A 17,727-nucleotide genomic window follows, 5' to 3' on the forward strand; every position below is an offset into this window, starting at 1 on the left:
AGCTGGTATGGCAGAACCTACTACTGTACAGTGAACAGTGTAATGTACTTCTATTTGTTTAGCTGGTATGGCAGAACCTACTATTGTACAGTGAACAGTGTACTGTACTTCTATTTGTTTAGCTGGTATGGCAGAACCTACTCTTGTACATGGCGCTGTATTTCTCTTTGTCTATACTGTACAGATTTGGCCTAAATGAGCCTGGAAAGGTAATTATGTTAAATCTGAAGATTAAACAGAACTTCACTTTTTCCAAGTTTCTTGTTCGATATTGTTTTATTTGAGACACAATCATTAGAAACCAAATTTGTTTGGTCACAAAACTTGGTTAGAAGATCAACAAATTTGTTTTGTCTCAAACTTGGTTAGAGAATCAACAAATTTGTTTGGTGACAAACTTGGTTAGAAGATTACCAAATTTGTTTGGTCACAAACTAGGTTAGAAGATTACCAAATTTGTTTGGTCACAAACTAGGTTAGAAGATCACCAAATTTGTTTGGTCACAAACTAGTTTAGAAGATCAACAATTTTGTTTGGTCACAAACTTGGTTAGAAGATCACCAATTTTGTTTGGTCACAAACTTGGTTAGAAGACCAATTTTGTTTGGTCACAAACTTGGTTAGAAGTTCAACAAATTTGTCTGGTCACAAACTTGGTTAGAAGATCACCAATTTTGTTTGGTCACAAACTTGGTTAGAAGATCAACAAATTTGTTTGGTCACAAACTTGGTTAGAAGTTCAACAAATTTTTTTGGTCGCAAACTTGGTTATGAAATCACCAAAAAGAGGCTGGCAACTATGGAAATTTTTTGTAGAAATAACATAGAAATATAAAATAAATCTGTTCATATCTTTCGTTGAAAAGAAAAGTTTAAATATTAACGAAATCTAAGATATTTAAAGAATTGTCTCTCTCTCGTGAATATGAGTAAATGGAATCTGGTTTTATGAATTATATAATTTCATATATATATTTACTACGAACTTTTCAAAGATTTTGGTTTTCTCAAACATATTCTAAATTTTGATTATTTTTTTTCAGAGTAAATTTGAGCAGATCACCATGCATTGTGAAAGGAAAAACACTAAATTTGTCAAATTTTAATGAAAATGTTATGAGTGTGAAATAACAAAAATCAAAAATAGTATTAGAAAAAATTTGTATTAAAAAATTTGGATTTTTCTCAAGATTTTCTGATCTGATACCTGTCACCTTCGTTTTAGGCTTCTACGTTTCAATAATCATCACAAGGTAATCTTTGATAATTTACAAATCAAAAGTTAAAAAGGAAGAGAACACTTGCCACAAATCCTAATTTTCTAATTCCTGTACCTTGAGCCGGTAACTCTTGTATTTGGATACGCAGATTTTACAATCATTTGTTAATCTGTAGATTAAATTAATCTTTATTTGAAATCCTGCATGGGAATCGTTTCATGAAAGGAATACTAAAATGAAGAGATTAAGAATTGATCCTCAAATTGAAAGTACCCACTGTTGATATCAAATCAAGCGATTTGGTTATGAGTTTCGAACACAAAAGTTACCAGCTCTGATTAGAAATATTTATTCTCAGAAAAAAAATATATGGATTGAAAATTAAAGTTTGTGACAAGTGTAAGTAAAATTTGATCGTATATATTTATAAGTTTTTGTGGGATCTCACATGACCCCGGGGTTAGTTCATGACACCATGACATGTCAGGATACAGGAACAAAATTTAATTTGTTAAATTTTGAAAATTTCAATTTTATCATGGAAAATAAAAATAAAACTTATCTCAAACTCAAATATTCCAATCCCCATACAATTGTAGTTTCAAATATTAAGGTGTACATAAAAATAAGGTTTGCCTGTTTAAGATATTTTTTGTACGTTTTTAAACCAAATAAAATACAGCGCTCTAACTTACAACTTTCTGTCGAGATTGTTCTTCTATAATTTATTTATCAATTTTTAGAAATCTTCTATTCGATATATTCAAATGGCAAGAAAAATATTGTAAAAAGTTTTAAAATTACAAAAAATGTTAGAATTAGTTTTTTTAAATCATTGAATAACGACGACATAAAATGTAAAAAAAAGTTCTACAATAAACTACAGACGTCATGTATAGGAACGTGTTGATAAAATAAAAATTAATCTTTTCATCGAAAATAAGTAATCTTGTTCAACTATTATTTTCTATTATCTAATTATTCACAAAGATTTTCTGCAGATTTTCTAGAATTATTATTGAAAAGACGACATTTGAAGAATTTGAAGAAATCTGCGAATAAATTCAAAGAAAATATGAAATTTAATATAATAATGATAATCGATTTTAGCATTGATTTCTTTTGAGAAATATGTTTCTAACCATTTAATTAGATTGCTGTATAATTTTTACTTTATTTTTCTTTGTCGTTATTTAATAATTAAAAAAAACTAGTTCTGAAAACAAATCCACCCCCAAAGTAGGAGTTTTGAACGTTGAATTTGTGCTCAAACTCAAGATTTACAGATCTTTAAAAAGTTTAATATGTCTCAAATGAATCCGAAAGAAGTTTTCCACAACCCTGCATACTAAGTTCAACTACCTTACATAGCCGGTCACTCCCTTTAATAGATTGGGATGTTCAATTGACAATGGTACCCATAAAAGATTTGTCAGATCTTAGATTATATGAGATTAAAGGTTACCGTTGAATTAAGCATACCCCTCTTGTTAAATGATGAATCACTTATAAATAACAATAACAGTCCCTTTAATGAAGGTGGTGGGGACAGTACAAAGTGATCCCTTGGCCTGACTCCTGCTGCCTGTTTATCTCTACCTGTATACAGGGGCAAGATGACCGGTAAGCATAAAAGGTGGTCATGGGTCACCAATCCACTTATTAGCATTTAAAACAACAATTTACATTTCGCTTTTGATAACAAGCTTAAGATATTCTTAACCCTGTTAAATAACTGCTGAAATCTGGTAAGAAATAAAAAGAAATCGGACACCTCAAATCAACTGCATTTAATTCGTTATTTAAATCTGGTTCTTTAAGTTTGTAGGAACTTAGGGCTCAATCCGTGAAAAAAGAGAGAATTAATTTAAACCGTCGGATCAGTACCACAAAATATAAATATATATTTGTTTGAAATCAATATTACTATAATATTACAGCCATTTAGTATTTCTTATCATCATCTTCGGTATCAAACAACTTAACAAATTATGGAAGATGACATTTTAAACTATTCACCAACTGTCATGTATTGTCTAGTTTATGGTTCTTAGTTTATATAAAGATTGGAGCTACAATGCTTCATAATACAAAAATAACAACTTGAGAACATGGTGAGAACTATGCCAGATCACCAAAAAAAAACATAGAGAAACTATAAGAATCGAGCAATATTTTTCAATACATACAATTACAAATTACAGTGAATACTGCTCCTATTCTTTTATGCCATAAGTGAACTTTCTTCTTCTTGAAACCTTTCTAAAGAAGAAATATGCAAAAAAAAATTTTTTTTTGAAACAATCTCTTTTAAGTTTTATGACCATGGAAAATTTTTTCAACATCCCAAATTAGAAAATTGTCCCTTTTAATATCTGTTTACTTTAGTGGAAGATTGATGAGGAGAACGATAGCTAGATATTTAATCCTGGCTTTAATACAAACCTTGAGGATGACAAGTGTCCAGGTAGGAATTTAATCAAAATTCAAAAATTTTCTTTTTCCATAATGGCATCTGGGTTTAAATAAAACTTTTTACCTTTTACTTAAAGCGGAAAAGAAAAAAGATTTTTTGTGGCGCTTGGCGTGTACCATTTTTTTATGTCCCGGTTGACATCTAGCGGACATTTTTCAAACTAAAGTTTTCCTGAAGGTGAAGAAAAGGTTTCCTACACTGGACCATGTGTGTGAAGCTGGCATAGTGACAGAAAACGAGAAGAAAATTATAGAAGATGTCGAGCAAAAATGTATCCAGGTAAAACAGAGGATTTCTTCTTATTTCTTTAGCTTAGTAAAACTTTCGACGTTTTTTCAAGCGATAACTTTAAACCACGGTAAACTAGAAGTCCTTGTTTAAGGTCCAGTGGCAGTAAGTCTGAATTTTAGAACCCATTTAACCCATATTTTTTGGTTTTTCTGTTTTCACTTTTTGCGTTTTTAAATGTTTATCTTTATGTTTACGCTATTTTTGCCGTATTTTGAGTGCATAGTTAAATTATTCCGATACAAGATAAACTACAAAAAAAGTACTAGGTCATATTTATTGACATATTGGACATTTAAGTAGCTGATAATTTCATGATTAAAAAAAAAAATTTAAAACATAAATATTTTATCTAAAAAGTATTTCAGCACCCTAAATACTGGATGAGTTTGGTATGGGCTGGAGCCGTTGTAACAAGGAAAATTCTAGATTATTTATCATCTGAAATTCTTTATATATTTAAAAACAGACATTGATTCGCAATCTTACTTTAGAAGGTTATTTAATCATTATTTTTTTAAACAGCCTCGACTTTAAAGAGTCGCAACGGTTTAGGCTTCGGGTTAACCTCACCCAGTCACTTATACTTTATTGTAGCCCTAGGCATATACATTCTATAGATGCAACGCGCTAGTTTTTAACTTAAACTTAAAAGAAGTAATTGGCAAAATAGTGCTCGATTTTTGAGTAAGCGAGTTCAAATCTTGTGGTGCAGTGTGCAGTGTGAGATAGCGCTAATCTATAACACTTGATATCGATTTGCCATGTGGCAACTTTTGAATTAAGCAGTAAGTGCTTCATCCCTAATCATCCCTATACAGGGTTCCGACCACAAGGAAAAGGATTTAATTAGTTCTTTTGAGGACAAAAGATACAGAACAAAGCTTGATCCAATGATTCAGCAACAAAAATGTTTTGAGCACATGCTACACAATGTTTTCAAAAAAATATAAAAGTAGAATTTGAATCCCAAGATTTTTACTTATTCATCCAGAATTGAAAAGATGTAAAAACCGGCAAGAATTGTTCAACTGCTGGAACAAAATTTATGTCTCTCGTTCATTTTCAACAAGTATTTTTGCATAGTAATATGTTTTACCTAAACACACAAGAACCTGGTCAGATTTGTGAAACAGCAAAATAAACTTGTTTTTACACACCCTGTATTTTCAGGTTCTTTCTTCTTTCTTTCTTATAGTCCTTAAACATTGTGACGTCAATTTCTTTAGAAAATTTATAATTCATTCTCTCCAAGCTTTTAGTAATCACGTAGAAAGCCACAGTGGTCCAAACTGCGAACGCTCTCATGCAAAAATCTATCAAATTTTTCCAATTAATATTCATAAACTAAAGCTAGAAATAAGTTTGTTGTAATTATAACATGCACACATGTCCAGGGCTACAAAAATGTTGAGGCGAGTTAATAAGATAAAACCAAAGAACAGCGCTCAAAATTCCGAGGCAGAATTTTCATATCTGTCTGGATCTCCGTGAAGCTTCAGTCTTTAAACTAAAATAAATTAGTGACACTGACAGAGAACAAATTTTCTATTTCTAAGTTTTCCTAAATAAATCAGATTTTTGTAAATCTGAAATAATTTAGTTGTTGAACCCGAAATCTGAAATAATTTTTAAGATAAAGAAGTTAACAACTGAATAAAAAGCCGCAAAGTTACAAAGTTACAAAGCTTCTCTGATCTGTTTCTGTTTAAACACCAAACAGCATCCCATCCGTTTCTGTTTAAACACCAAAACAGCATCCCATCTGTTTCTGTTTAGACACCAAGCAGCATCCCATCTGTTTCTGTTTAAACAACAAACAGCATCCCATCTGTTTCTGTTTAAACACCAAACAGCATGCCATCTGTTTCTGCTTAAAAACCAAAACAGGATCCCTACTTTTCCTTGCTAGATAGATAGATAGATGGATAGATAGATAGATTAATAGATAGATTAATAGATAGATTGAAAGATAGAGGATGAGACTTCAATTGTACGGAATTTATTTAGTCTATTTCCTTGCATTCAGAGTTATTTATTATTATTATTTCAAAACACTCAATTAAAAGCAGAAACTAGAAAGCATCAAAACATCATATTTTTAGAATTTTGGGTCGTCTTTACAGTCTCATCCTTTGTGGGATAGATAGATTGATAGATAGATAGATAGAAGATAGATAGATAGATAGATAGATAGATAGATAGATAGATAGATAGATAGATAGATAGATAGATAGATAGATAGATAGAAAGATAGATAGATTGTTAGAATGTCAACAATGCTATTAAAGTTTCAATGTAGAATAAAAAACGTAAATACTTGATTCCCCTGACAACTGAACCAGGTCGGATACTGTAAGTGCAATCAATGAACATAGCTTAAATCTTTTTATAAAATAAATAGTTTTGCTGTTTAGTCTGATCCGATTAAAGGGCCTGTACGCTAAATTTATAATATTCAAATATGGTTTTATCTAAACTTCAGCAGAAACAAGAGGTTGAATTTTTACTGATTTCCATTTTGATTTTATTATTGCGATTTGAGTAAAAAATGAGATTTCTTTTTATAAAATATCTATGGTTTTTCATAGAGCTAAGAAGGAAGGACGAATAAAGGTAAAAATAAATTTAAATAATAATTAATTCATAAAAGTTTAAAAGTTTAATGCAAATTTAACATTAAAATCAGTGTAGCATGCATTATTTTAATATAATCCCTTCCCCCCTATAAAACATATGACTAAAAAAGGGTTTACTTGTTTTTTTTTCGTGTAAAATAATAAATATTAATATTGTAACATACAAATATTTGCAGGTTTACAAATATATTAAGTTACAATGTAAATATTGACAAGAAAGAGCAATTCGGGGGAAGACATTGTTTAGAAGGGGGGGGGGGGGTTTGAGGTGAACAATTATATACTGTATACAAATGCCTTATATTAAATATAATATTGAATAATGAATATTCTTTATTTTAGGATGAATTTACTTTTCAAGCAATAATCACAGAAATAAACAAGTTCAGGTCCGGATGTGGAGGTAAAGTAAACAAGAAATAAACAAGTTCAGATCAGGATGTGGAGGTAAAGTAAACAAGAAATAAACAAGTTCAGGTCCGGATGTGGAGGTAAAGTAAACAAGAAATATACAAGTTCAGGTCCGGATGTGGAGGTAAAGTAAACAAGAAATATACAAGTTCAGGTCAGGATGTGGAGGTAAAGTAAACAAGAAATATACAAGTTCAGATCAGGATGTGGAGGTAAAGTAAACAAGAAATGGGTACATTAGACATAATATAAGTTACCTGACAATTAAAGAATAGTGAATCTTATACGACCTATACTCACATCCGCTATACTTCCTGACCTACTCTCACGTGGTTTCTAGCCTGTTCTACCGTTACACTTGGCCCCCTCTAGCCTGCTCTACCCTTTACGCTCGGCACCCTCTAGCCTTTTCTAGCCGCAGCACTGGGCCCCTTCTAGCCTGTTCTAGCTGCAGCAGTAGGCCCCCTCTAGCCTGTTCTAGTCGCAGCGCTAGGCCCCTTCTAGTCTTTTCTAGCCGCAGCAGTAGGCCTCCTCTAGTCTGTTCTAGCCGCAGCGCTAGGCCCTCCTCTAGCCTGTTCTAGCCGCAGCAGTAGTCCCCCTCTAGCCTGTTCTAGCCGCAGCGCTAGGCCCCCTCTAGTCTGTTCTAGCCGCAGCGCTAGGCCCCCTCTAGTCTGTTCTAGCCGCAGTGCTAGGCCCTGAAATTGTCTTAACCTAAAAATTAAATAAATTAAAACTAACAGCTGTCGTAGGTCGGATATTGCCGTGGGTCGGAAAGTGTCTAGGTAAAAAGTTCAATAGATGGGATGTTACGTATTAATGATGTAACATTACCCAATTAAAGATTTACATTCGTAATTAACATCGTTTTTTTACATTGTTAATTTCTGTAAATTTCTTTACTTCTCTGTTGTATAAACTCAAAAGTCGCATTTATAAAGAAATCTCATTAATAAATTTTCATGTTATAGAAAAACATCGAATATACTTATCAGTTTTTCTTAGTCGAAGGTTTTAAGTGTACTAATCACCCCTGTGTGTCCATTAGCGCCTGATCCAATCAAGGTTCAGTCATATGTTTATTGTCTATTCTGAACCAATATAAATAGTTTGTCGGTAACATCTATCTTTCTATCTATCTCACCCCAATCAGAGTTATGAATCCTTCAATCGGTGCTATCAGTAAATGGAAGTATTTACTTCTACTGAAACTATAGTGCAATGCAACTATACTAAAAGGAGAATCACTTGGAATGACGCGCATAGTCCCTTTAAAGCGATCTACACCAGTTTTTATTTGAACATCTTTTTACAGGTTTACTTGACTACGATTGGATATCGATTCCCCTAGTTTACACTCAGGTATAATCAGCACAATTTTTTTTAAAAACATTTTTAAAAAAATTTCAAAATTTTGAATTAAGGTTGTAACCCTTGCAGTTTACTCTTTCTTTGTTTCCTCCTTGATGGGTAGACAGTTTCTAGACCCAACCAGCAAACTAGCAGGACATGAGGTAGTTACTCTAAACTTTTATATAGGAAAGAAAACTAGCAGGACATGAGGTAGTTACTCAAAACTTTTATATAGGGGAGAAAACTAGCAGGACATGAGGTAGTTACTCTAAACTTTTATATAGGGAAGAAAACTAGCAGGACATGAGGTAGTTACTCAAAACTTTTATATAGGGGAGAAAACTAGCAGGACATGAGGTAGTTACTCAAAACTTTTATATAAGGGAGAAAACTAGATGGACATGAGGTAGTTACTCAAAACTTTTATATAGAGGAGAAAACTAGATGGACATGAGGTAGTTACTCAAAACTTTTATATAGGGGAGAAAACTAGCAGGACATGAGGTAGTTACTCAAAACTATTATATAGGGGAGAAAACTAGCAGGACATGAGGTAGTTACTCAAAACTTTTATATTGGGGAGAAAACTAGCATGACATAAGGTAGTTACTCAAAACTTTTATATAGGGGAGAAAACTAGCAGGACATGAGGTAGTTACTCAAAACTTTTATATAGGGAAGAAAACTAGCAGGACATGAGGTAGTTACTCTAAACTTTTATATAGGATAGAAAACTAGCAGGATATGAGGTAGTTACTCAAAACTTTTATATAGGGAAGAAAACTAGCAGGACATGAGGTAGTTACTCAGAACTTTTATATAGGGGAGAAAACTAGCAGGACATGAGGTACTTACTCAAAACTTTTATATAGGGGAGAAAACTAGATGGACTTGAGGTAGTTACTCAAAACTTTTATATAGGATAGAAAACTAGCAGGACATGAGGTAGTTACTCAAAACTTTTATATAGGGAAGAAAACTAGCAGGACATGAGGTAGTTACTCAGAACTTTTATATAGGGGAGAAAACTAAGGTAGTTACTCAAAACTTTTATATAGGGGAGAAAACTAGCAGGACATGAGGTAGTTACTCAAAACTTTTATATAAGGGAGAAAACTAGATGGACATGAGGTAGTTACTCAAAACTTTTACATAGAGGAGAAAACTAGGTGGACATGAGGTAGTTACTCAAAACTTTTATATAGAGGAGAAATCGGAGGCGCAACAGGGGTTTTTTGTAAAGGGAGGGCGTATAAATTTAGTTTGGTTTGGGGCAGGAGGTACATTAGTTGAAATATGCTTAGACAGAGTGTTTACCATTTTATTAACATTATACATATGCTTCAATTATATTATCATGTTTCATTTTGTTTTTCAATTTGTATTGGTTCAAATCTAAGCCATTTATTTGCTTAACTTTTCAGAAAAAAACCAATTCTCTTTTATTATAAAAATTTTTATTGTTGCTCTTATCAATCATTTTTTTATAAGAAAAATCTAAACTTAAAAAAAAAATTTTAAACCATTTTTTTATTTCGCCGACATGTTAATTGAAATATTTAGGTTGATTTGTATGTTCCTGTTTTTACATTTCTTCAATTCTTCTTCTACATGGGATGGTTGAAGGTATTTTGTTTTGTTGTATACGAAACCCTTCACTACATCAAGAAATATACAGGGTGTCCCACGAAACATGACAGATTGTCAATAGTTTTGAATGTCTTCTTCCACTTACTGTGTTAGATATTAAAGAATTTGTACAGTTTATTTCGATAAAAAAATCTTTTAATCAAAATTATTTTACTTTTGAATTAATGGTAATAAAATATGACTGCCATGTAATATTTTTCATTATTGTTTTCGGCATTAAACAACTTAAAACATTATGGATGAAGACATTTGAAACTATTCATCAACTGTCATGTTTCGCGGGACACCCTGCATAATCTTATTTAAATGATTAATTTGTTTCTGCACTAACTGTATCTATTCTAGTGTCTATTGAAAGTAACCGTCACAACCATAGATTAATAACAATACTGATAGAACACTAGATGTCGTCTTTTCAAGATTTAGAGGGTTTTTGTTCCCAATAACCCTGAGGCAGGAGCCCTATATACTATATAGTTACGCGCATGCTCTCTCACTGTCTTGTAAATCTTGAAAAGACAACATCTAGTGTTCTATCTGTATTGTCCTTATTCTATGGTCACACAACACTTTTAAGCAAACAATAGACATTTATCAAAGCTTTGATCCTTCCCATTTGTTTACATTGCACCCGGAAAGGACAGTACACAGTTCCTGTTTATAGTTTCTTGCAGTACCTGGCACAAGACAATAAACAAAACAAATTGATTTGGTCAAAAAAATATATCTTATTAAATCCAAAGAGATATAGAACTAAATGTTTATTTGTTTACATTACCATGATGACGTATGTGGACAGCTCAGAAAATAGTTTTTAGATTACAAATTTCTTGGCGACAATTCATAAAAAAGAGGAAGAAATAACACAACAATCATTCCACTGTTTTCTGGTCACCACTGTAATATGTAGTTTATAGTTATTTATGTATATATAATCAAAATTATATATATTTATAATATAGATATTTATATTATATATAATAATGATAAAAAATAATAATAATAATATTCTGATTACATAGGTTGCTGAAGTTCTGATCAATCCATTCGGGGAGGACGATGAAGACTTTGAGATGAATTGGTTAATTGACAGGTTAGACACTGATTGACAGGTTAGAAACTGATTGACAGGTCAGAAACTGATTGGTAAGTTAGAAACTAATTGACGGGATAGAAACTGATTGTATGTTAGAAACTGATTGACAGGTTATAAACTGATTGACAGGTTACAAACTGATTGACAGGTTACAAACTAATTGACATGATAGAAACTGATTGACATGTTAGAAACTAATTGACAGGTTAGAAACTAATTGACAGGATAGAAACTAATTGACAGGTTAGAAACTGATTGACATGTTAGAAACTAATTGACAGGTTAGAAACTGCAGATTGATATGTTAGAAACTGATTAACAGGCTAGAAACTGATTGTCAGGTTAGAAACTGATTGACAGGTTAGAAACTGATCGATAGGTTAAAAACTGATTGACANCTCACAGAGCACGGGTTTTATTGACAGGTTGGAAACTGATTGACAGGTTAGAAACTGATTAAAAGGTTAGAAACTGATTGAAAGGTTAGAAACTGATTTACAGGATAGAAACTGATTGACAGGCGATAAACTGATTGACAGGTTATAAACTGATTAACAAGTTAGAAACTGATTGACAAGTTAGAAACTGATTGACAGATTATACAACTGATAGAAAGATTTTAGATTAGAAACTGATTGATAAGTTTGAAATTGACTGACAGCTAGAAACTGATTGACATTTTTTTTTTTGCAGAAATCTGCAAGTTGCATATTTAATCGTTGATGATATGCACGCCGAGCACCCTGAGCTTGTCAAGGTAAAATATTTGTTTATGTTTCTGTAAAATATAAATGAACAACACAACAGCTTTATATAAATTTTAACTAAAAAAGTGCAAACTTTTCTACAGATTATTTAATTTCTTATATCCTCATATCTTTGCAATCAGATGTCGTAGATCTTAGATATCTTATACCAAGGATTTCCTTGGATAAAACTATCAAAGGTTCAAAGATATTGAGATTTAAAAAAGAGTTTGAGGGGTAAATGTTCAGAAAAACATCGTATGATAGTACATATTTTAATCCAAATTTTTGAACTTTTAATTCATTAAATTTTACATAACATCGGCAATATCTAATATTTTTATGGTTCTTTTATCTATTTTGATGAGTTTGCTAAAATATTTATGCTTGCTTGTATTGTAAAGTAAGAAATTTTATGATTGCACTTTTCTACATTTATTAAAACTTATTAAAACCTAAAACATTGATTTTGCATTTTATTAATGTACTTTTCATGTAAAGGATATACTCCAGATTATTTAAATTTCTTGCAACTTCGTTTCTTTTACCTGAAATTTATAAATCGAAGAAAGTTTTTCATACGAAATAAATTCCTTTATAATTTGTTTCTCCTTCAGCTGCTTACTCAACAATTTTCAATTTCTTCAAATTAATTGAAATGTCAAGTTTATCGGAAACTAGTCTCTAATTGAAATGTCAAGTTTATCGGAAACTAGTCTCTAATTGAAATGTCAAGTTTATCGGAAACTAGTCTCTAATTGAAATGTCAAGTTTATCGGAAACTAGTCTCTAATTGAAATGTCAAGTTNATATATGAATTTTTGTATAATTTTAACACAGTTTTATATCAGTTTCTCGAGACAGGAACATCAGATAAAACTTTCATGGGTCGCGATCAAGAGCTAAAGTGATTAGCTTTCAGCCTATACCCCCTTTCATTTTTCCTTTACAGTCCCTTTAAACCCCCAGAGGTCAAAACTTTGTATTTCTAATCTACAGGGGCGTACGAAAGCATTTGTGAAGGGGGTGGGGCACATGTTGCAGCGCGCAAAAAAAATGTTGTGCCCTCCCCTTGGCAACATTGTGCCCCCCCCCTTAAAACCCCTTTTTTGAAAAAATATTGATACAATATCTATGTAAACGCCAAACGCCCCCCCTCTAGAAAAAGCCTTAGAGAATAGGTATAGGGTTGAAATGCATGTGCATAGCCCAATTTGCCAAGGCCAGCTCATTGAAAAAAATTAGAACGATTACCTTAATAGTTTGGGAGGGTTGAAAAAAGCGCCAAAAAAAGGTCAGAAAAATGAAAAAAAATTTGTTTTAAACAAATATGAAAGTGTGACACATGTTTCTATATCCAATTTTCAAGGGCTTTTCAGAAATATAGTTTTTAGATATGTAGCTTTAGTAACAATTTTAGATATTTTTTTCCAAAGACTGGACTTTTTTCTTTTAAATTACTATACTAAATTACTATTAAGTTACAAAATTTCACGATGATAGTATTAAAAATGAGAGTGCTAGGACAAAAAAACTACAGGGGGGTGCAAAACGCCCCCCAGACAATCCCTCTTAATACTGTGGTTTAAGCTTCAAAGCTTCAAGGGATGAAAAATAGAGATGGAAACGTTTCTAAAAAAAAGTACATATTTTCTTAGGATTGTTTTAAATTATGATATCAAATATATATTTACACTGAAGGCAGTATTGATTAAAGCTTTTTTAATGAAACTTTTTTAGCTAAGGGAAAAAGTGAGATTTTAAGGTATTTTTTTACACGATGTAATTATACTTGAATGGAATAGTAATCTATTGATGACGTGCAACGTTCAGTCGATTTATCTAAGCGATATTTCAACCAAAAGTTTCAGACTCAGGGGGAAATTTTGAAACAGATTTGAAACCCAAAAGTGTGTTTATCTATGAAGAGAAAATATTTTTTTTAAATTTTTTTTTCGACATAAAAAATGTAGTCAAAAAATTTAATATTTTCTAGCCCTTCTTCCTGGTTTCAAATATTTGAAAATATTTTCTAGCTTTTTCTTTCTGGTTTCAAATATTTGAAAATATTTTCTAGCTTCTTCTTTCTGGTTTCGAATATTTGAAAATATTTTCTAGCTTTTTCTTTCTGGTTTAAACATTTGAAAATATTTTCTTTCTTTATATTTCTGCTTGGAAACATATTATCGAAAGAGAAGGATTTTAATCAATAAAGACTAGTTTTCCATGACTTTTTTTGAGTTTGGAAATATACACATAATGTAGGTGTAGAATTCCAGTTATTTTCTGAGTTATTCTGAATCTTGATGATTCTTAACATGTTTATATTATATTTAAAATTAGTTGGTTAAATTGTTATTATTTTAACTTTACTTTCATTGGTCAAAAGTTTTGAGGTTCAATAAATAACTTAAACATATTTGAATTGACCTAAAGGGATTGTACACTTTATTTCAAGTAAATCTCAACTTAAATCTTGAGAACAAATGTTGAAGTTATCCCTTTTTTCACTCTGGAAATTGAGGTTTAGAGAAGTTATATTTTTTTATCTAAGATCTTATCTTTCATTTTAAAAATTCGTAAAAGACTTATGAGTGTATCGATCATGAACCGCTTTACATTGAGGATCACTTGAAATTATGTGAAAAACTGTCGACTTTGTTAAATGTGTATGTACCCAAGGTTATAATGCAAGGAAAGTTATTTCAGAGGTGTACGCATCTTTTGTACTGCAGTGTACTGTCTCTGGGTGGTAACGTAAACACGACGGACATAGAAGCCTGACATGGGATCCATCTTTCACATAAAAAATCAATGAAATATTCTGGTCATAGGAAATTATTTTGTGAATTATTAAAATTAACAAAATTAAATGCTTTTATCCTTCTCGGATACTAAACTAACATTGATGTATCTATTATAGTTTACAAATTCCGCCCAGGGAGAACTGGTTTCAATATGTACGCAGAGTATACGCAACTGCAATTAACTTTCCTTGCATTATTACCTTGTATGTACCTATGTACAAAATCAGGATCAATACTGGGATGAGGGTGTACCCGATGAACTACCGTACACTGTTGCATCAGAACAATTCAGGTATGCAGAAAACTTTACTGTGTTTGTACATTAGTTAAAATAAGAATATTAAAAATAATGTTAAAACTAAACTTATGACAAAAGTGGTGTTAGTATAAAAACATTTATGACTTGCTAATATACTTATCAGTAGTAACGATAATAATACTAAAATAATACTTACTACTACTACTACTACTACTACTTCTACTACTACTACTACTACTACTACTACTAATAATAATAATAAAATAAAATAACGCTGATGCAAATACAAATGATAACACTAATAATAATGATACTCTAGAACGGATGGTATGGGTCTAGGATCAACTGCTGACGATGAACTAAGTCCAGAAGATCAAGAGATTATATTAATGGACAGGTGAATTTATATTTATTATTTTGTATTTATATTCACTGTTAGTTTGTATCCAATTGACGTCAGAACGGCTGAACCGATCAGGCCAAAAGAAATGGTTAGTAACTTATGGTTAGCTGAAATTGATTAAGGAAATACTAGAGCAGAGACACAATTTGTTTGCTGAAATTTGAGGAAATACTAGAACAGAGAAATGATTGATTGCTGAAATTGATTGAGGAAATGCTAGAACAGAGAAATGATTTGATTCCTAAGATTGATTTACGAAATACTAGAGCAGAGAAATGATTGATTGCTGTAATCGATTTTTTTTCTTCTAGGATTGATGAGGGTGAGGAGAGTGATGACGATCAAATCAAGTAATTAAATCACAATCAATAAATCAAACAATTAGAAAAACTTTTATGGGACGAGTTTGATTAGCTCCCAACAAATTAGATTTTTATTCATTTTTACCCCTTGTTACAGAGTTTCTTACAAAGAATGAGAATTCGGAGACGAATTTACCGTTTACAAAACGTATTCAGAGTTTTCTTTTATATTCCCGCTTTACTGCAAGTTTTAAAATTTCTCTTCCATTGCTAAATAATGTATTAAAGGGAGAAGACTAAATCTAAACTTCAGATTATTAAATTTATTGAGTTTCGTGTCTTCATACACGTCTCTTCCTTTCTACAGTTAGGTGAGACCAATAAACTGGAATAGAAAGACGACATTTAATCATTGTTTGTGTGGAATTTATGTTGTTTTAAAGCAACTACTTATACAGTAGCTTAAGAACTTAACCAACGTATACGCCAACTGGGTCTGTGCACAGTAATTGAAAGAAAAAAAATGTTTCGTGTTTATGTGTTTATGTCGTCTTCCAGTTATAGGTCCCACTCCCACTTAATCAGAAGGACATGGATTTAACTTACAATTAATCAGACTTGTTTACAATATAAGTTTACAAATATGATTTTGAAACGATAATCAGAAGTAGCCCTAGTCCTGCCATCTCCAAAATATTGTTTGCCAGAGATATATATAATTATCCACTTATGCACCCCGCCTCCCTGTCCCCTCCCCCGCCCCTTGTGCACAAGAGAAGCATCTCTGAAGCAAGAATTCTCCTGTGCACAAGGGGGGGGGAGGCCGAACAGGGGGGCGAGGGGCATAAGTTGAATTTAGGGAAGGGGGCAGGGGGTGCACGAAAATTATTAATTTATCTTTATAAAGAAGTTATCTTGGTTTGTTTCTATGTCTGATCAAAGCTTATAAACTCCTTGACCGATTTGCCTCAAACTTTTATTGGGGAACTCGTTATAAACATGGGAATGTTTAAGTCGCCTGATTAACTATCAATTAATTCCAGGTCTTTCTGACTATGACTGTCTTTTTAAATTCAAGACTCTAAAGATTCAAAACTGAAAAAGTTCTATTTGTTTTTTTTAATGGTTGAAAAAGAGTTATTTTAAAATGTTTTTTTATTAATTTATTATAATTCCAAGGATGAAGATTGCTACTGAACCAGTTACTATTGGGAATGGTGTAGGGAGTAACAGGTGCGAGAAGGACGAGGAGGGGTGGGGAGGGGGGGGGTTAATCAATAACATCCCTCCTTCCCCCTCTTTACCTAATCTTCTAATTTTATCCTCTATTTCCTCTAATTGGGTCTGTATCCTCTTATTTTATTTATTTTATTGTTCATTTTCATTAATTATAACTAAATATTACATTTTAGCTCAAATTCTAAGCTTTTCAAAAAAAAATACAATTTATTTTTTCTCTTTAAAATTTCAAATTTTGAGATTTTAGATTAGAAAACGTTTTTTTAAATAAAGAATTGTAAAAGGTTCCATTCTTTCTTTATTTTAAGGCTTCCATTCCTCTCCTTCTTTTAGTGTCATCTTTTTTATTCTTTCTATTGTATATCTTTGAAATGAATTCTGTTTAAAATTGTAAAGTTTTAAACAATGAGGTTTCCGCTGAAAACTTTAATCTAGTTTTGAAATATTTTAATTTAGAGGTTCGCTTGCTGAAAGTCAAACACTACGGAAGGGTAGTGCAGAGAATAGAGGTTCTAATAGGTATTATACTTATGTATATCATCTACCATTATGTACTCTATACTCAGGCGCGCAACGAGTGGGGGGCAAGGCCCTCCCTAGCCTGATTAAGGGGGGGGGCATGCCCCTCCCTGAAGAAGGCTAAGTCCACCCTGTTTTGCAATTTAGCGATTCATGAATTCCTGGGAAGAGCGGGGAAAGGCAGGCGGCCATGAGCCACCACTATTTCCTCTTCCGTGCCACATATTAGCTTTCTTCTCTTCCGGCAGCTATGAGCCACCACTATTTTCTCTTCTGGACCACCATATTTGACACTTCCGGGCAAAACAACTTTTTTAAATG

The 17,727-nt window shown here is 32.0% G+C and overlaps 1 protein-coding gene across 2 annotated transcripts in view; it reads left to right on the forward strand.

The window, feature by feature from the left end:
* The window catches only part of LOC111710568 (uncharacterized), a 44,654-nt gene that overhangs the window by 16,413 nt on the left and 10,514 nt on the right, over window positions 1-17,727 (forward strand). The window contains exons 4-23 of one of the 2 annotated variants that reach the window (XM_023484674.1): window positions 123-209; window positions 1,045-1,079; window positions 1,192-1,254; window positions 2,761-2,844; window positions 3,610-3,688; window positions 3,875-3,976; window positions 4,354-4,403; window positions 6,577-6,601; window positions 6,967-6,999; window positions 7,044-7,071; window positions 8,348-8,394; window positions 8,457-8,546; window positions 9,949-10,011; window positions 11,058-11,128; window positions 11,825-11,888; window positions 14,912-14,976; window positions 15,263-15,340; window positions 15,658-15,696; window positions 16,828-16,881; window positions 17,344-17,406. In XM_023484674.1, the coding sequence (XP_023340442.1) occupies window positions 123-209; window positions 1,045-1,079; window positions 1,192-1,254; window positions 2,761-2,844; window positions 3,610-3,688; window positions 3,875-3,976; window positions 4,354-4,403; window positions 6,577-6,601; window positions 6,967-6,999; window positions 7,044-7,071; window positions 8,348-8,394; window positions 8,457-8,546; window positions 9,949-10,011; window positions 11,058-11,128; window positions 11,825-11,888; window positions 14,912-14,976; window positions 15,263-15,340; window positions 15,658-15,696; window positions 16,828-16,881; window positions 17,344-17,406 (1,220 nt within the window). The other variant, XM_023484673.1, reaches the window with a different exon arrangement.

The sequence above is a fragment of the Eurytemora carolleeae genome, unplaced genomic scaffold, assembly GCF_000591075.1.
Source record: "Eurytemora carolleeae unplaced genomic scaffold, Eaff_2.0 scaffold990, whole genome shotgun sequence".
NCBI classification, from domain to species: Eukaryota; Metazoa; Arthropoda; class Copepoda; order Calanoida; family Temoridae; genus Eurytemora; species Eurytemora carolleeae.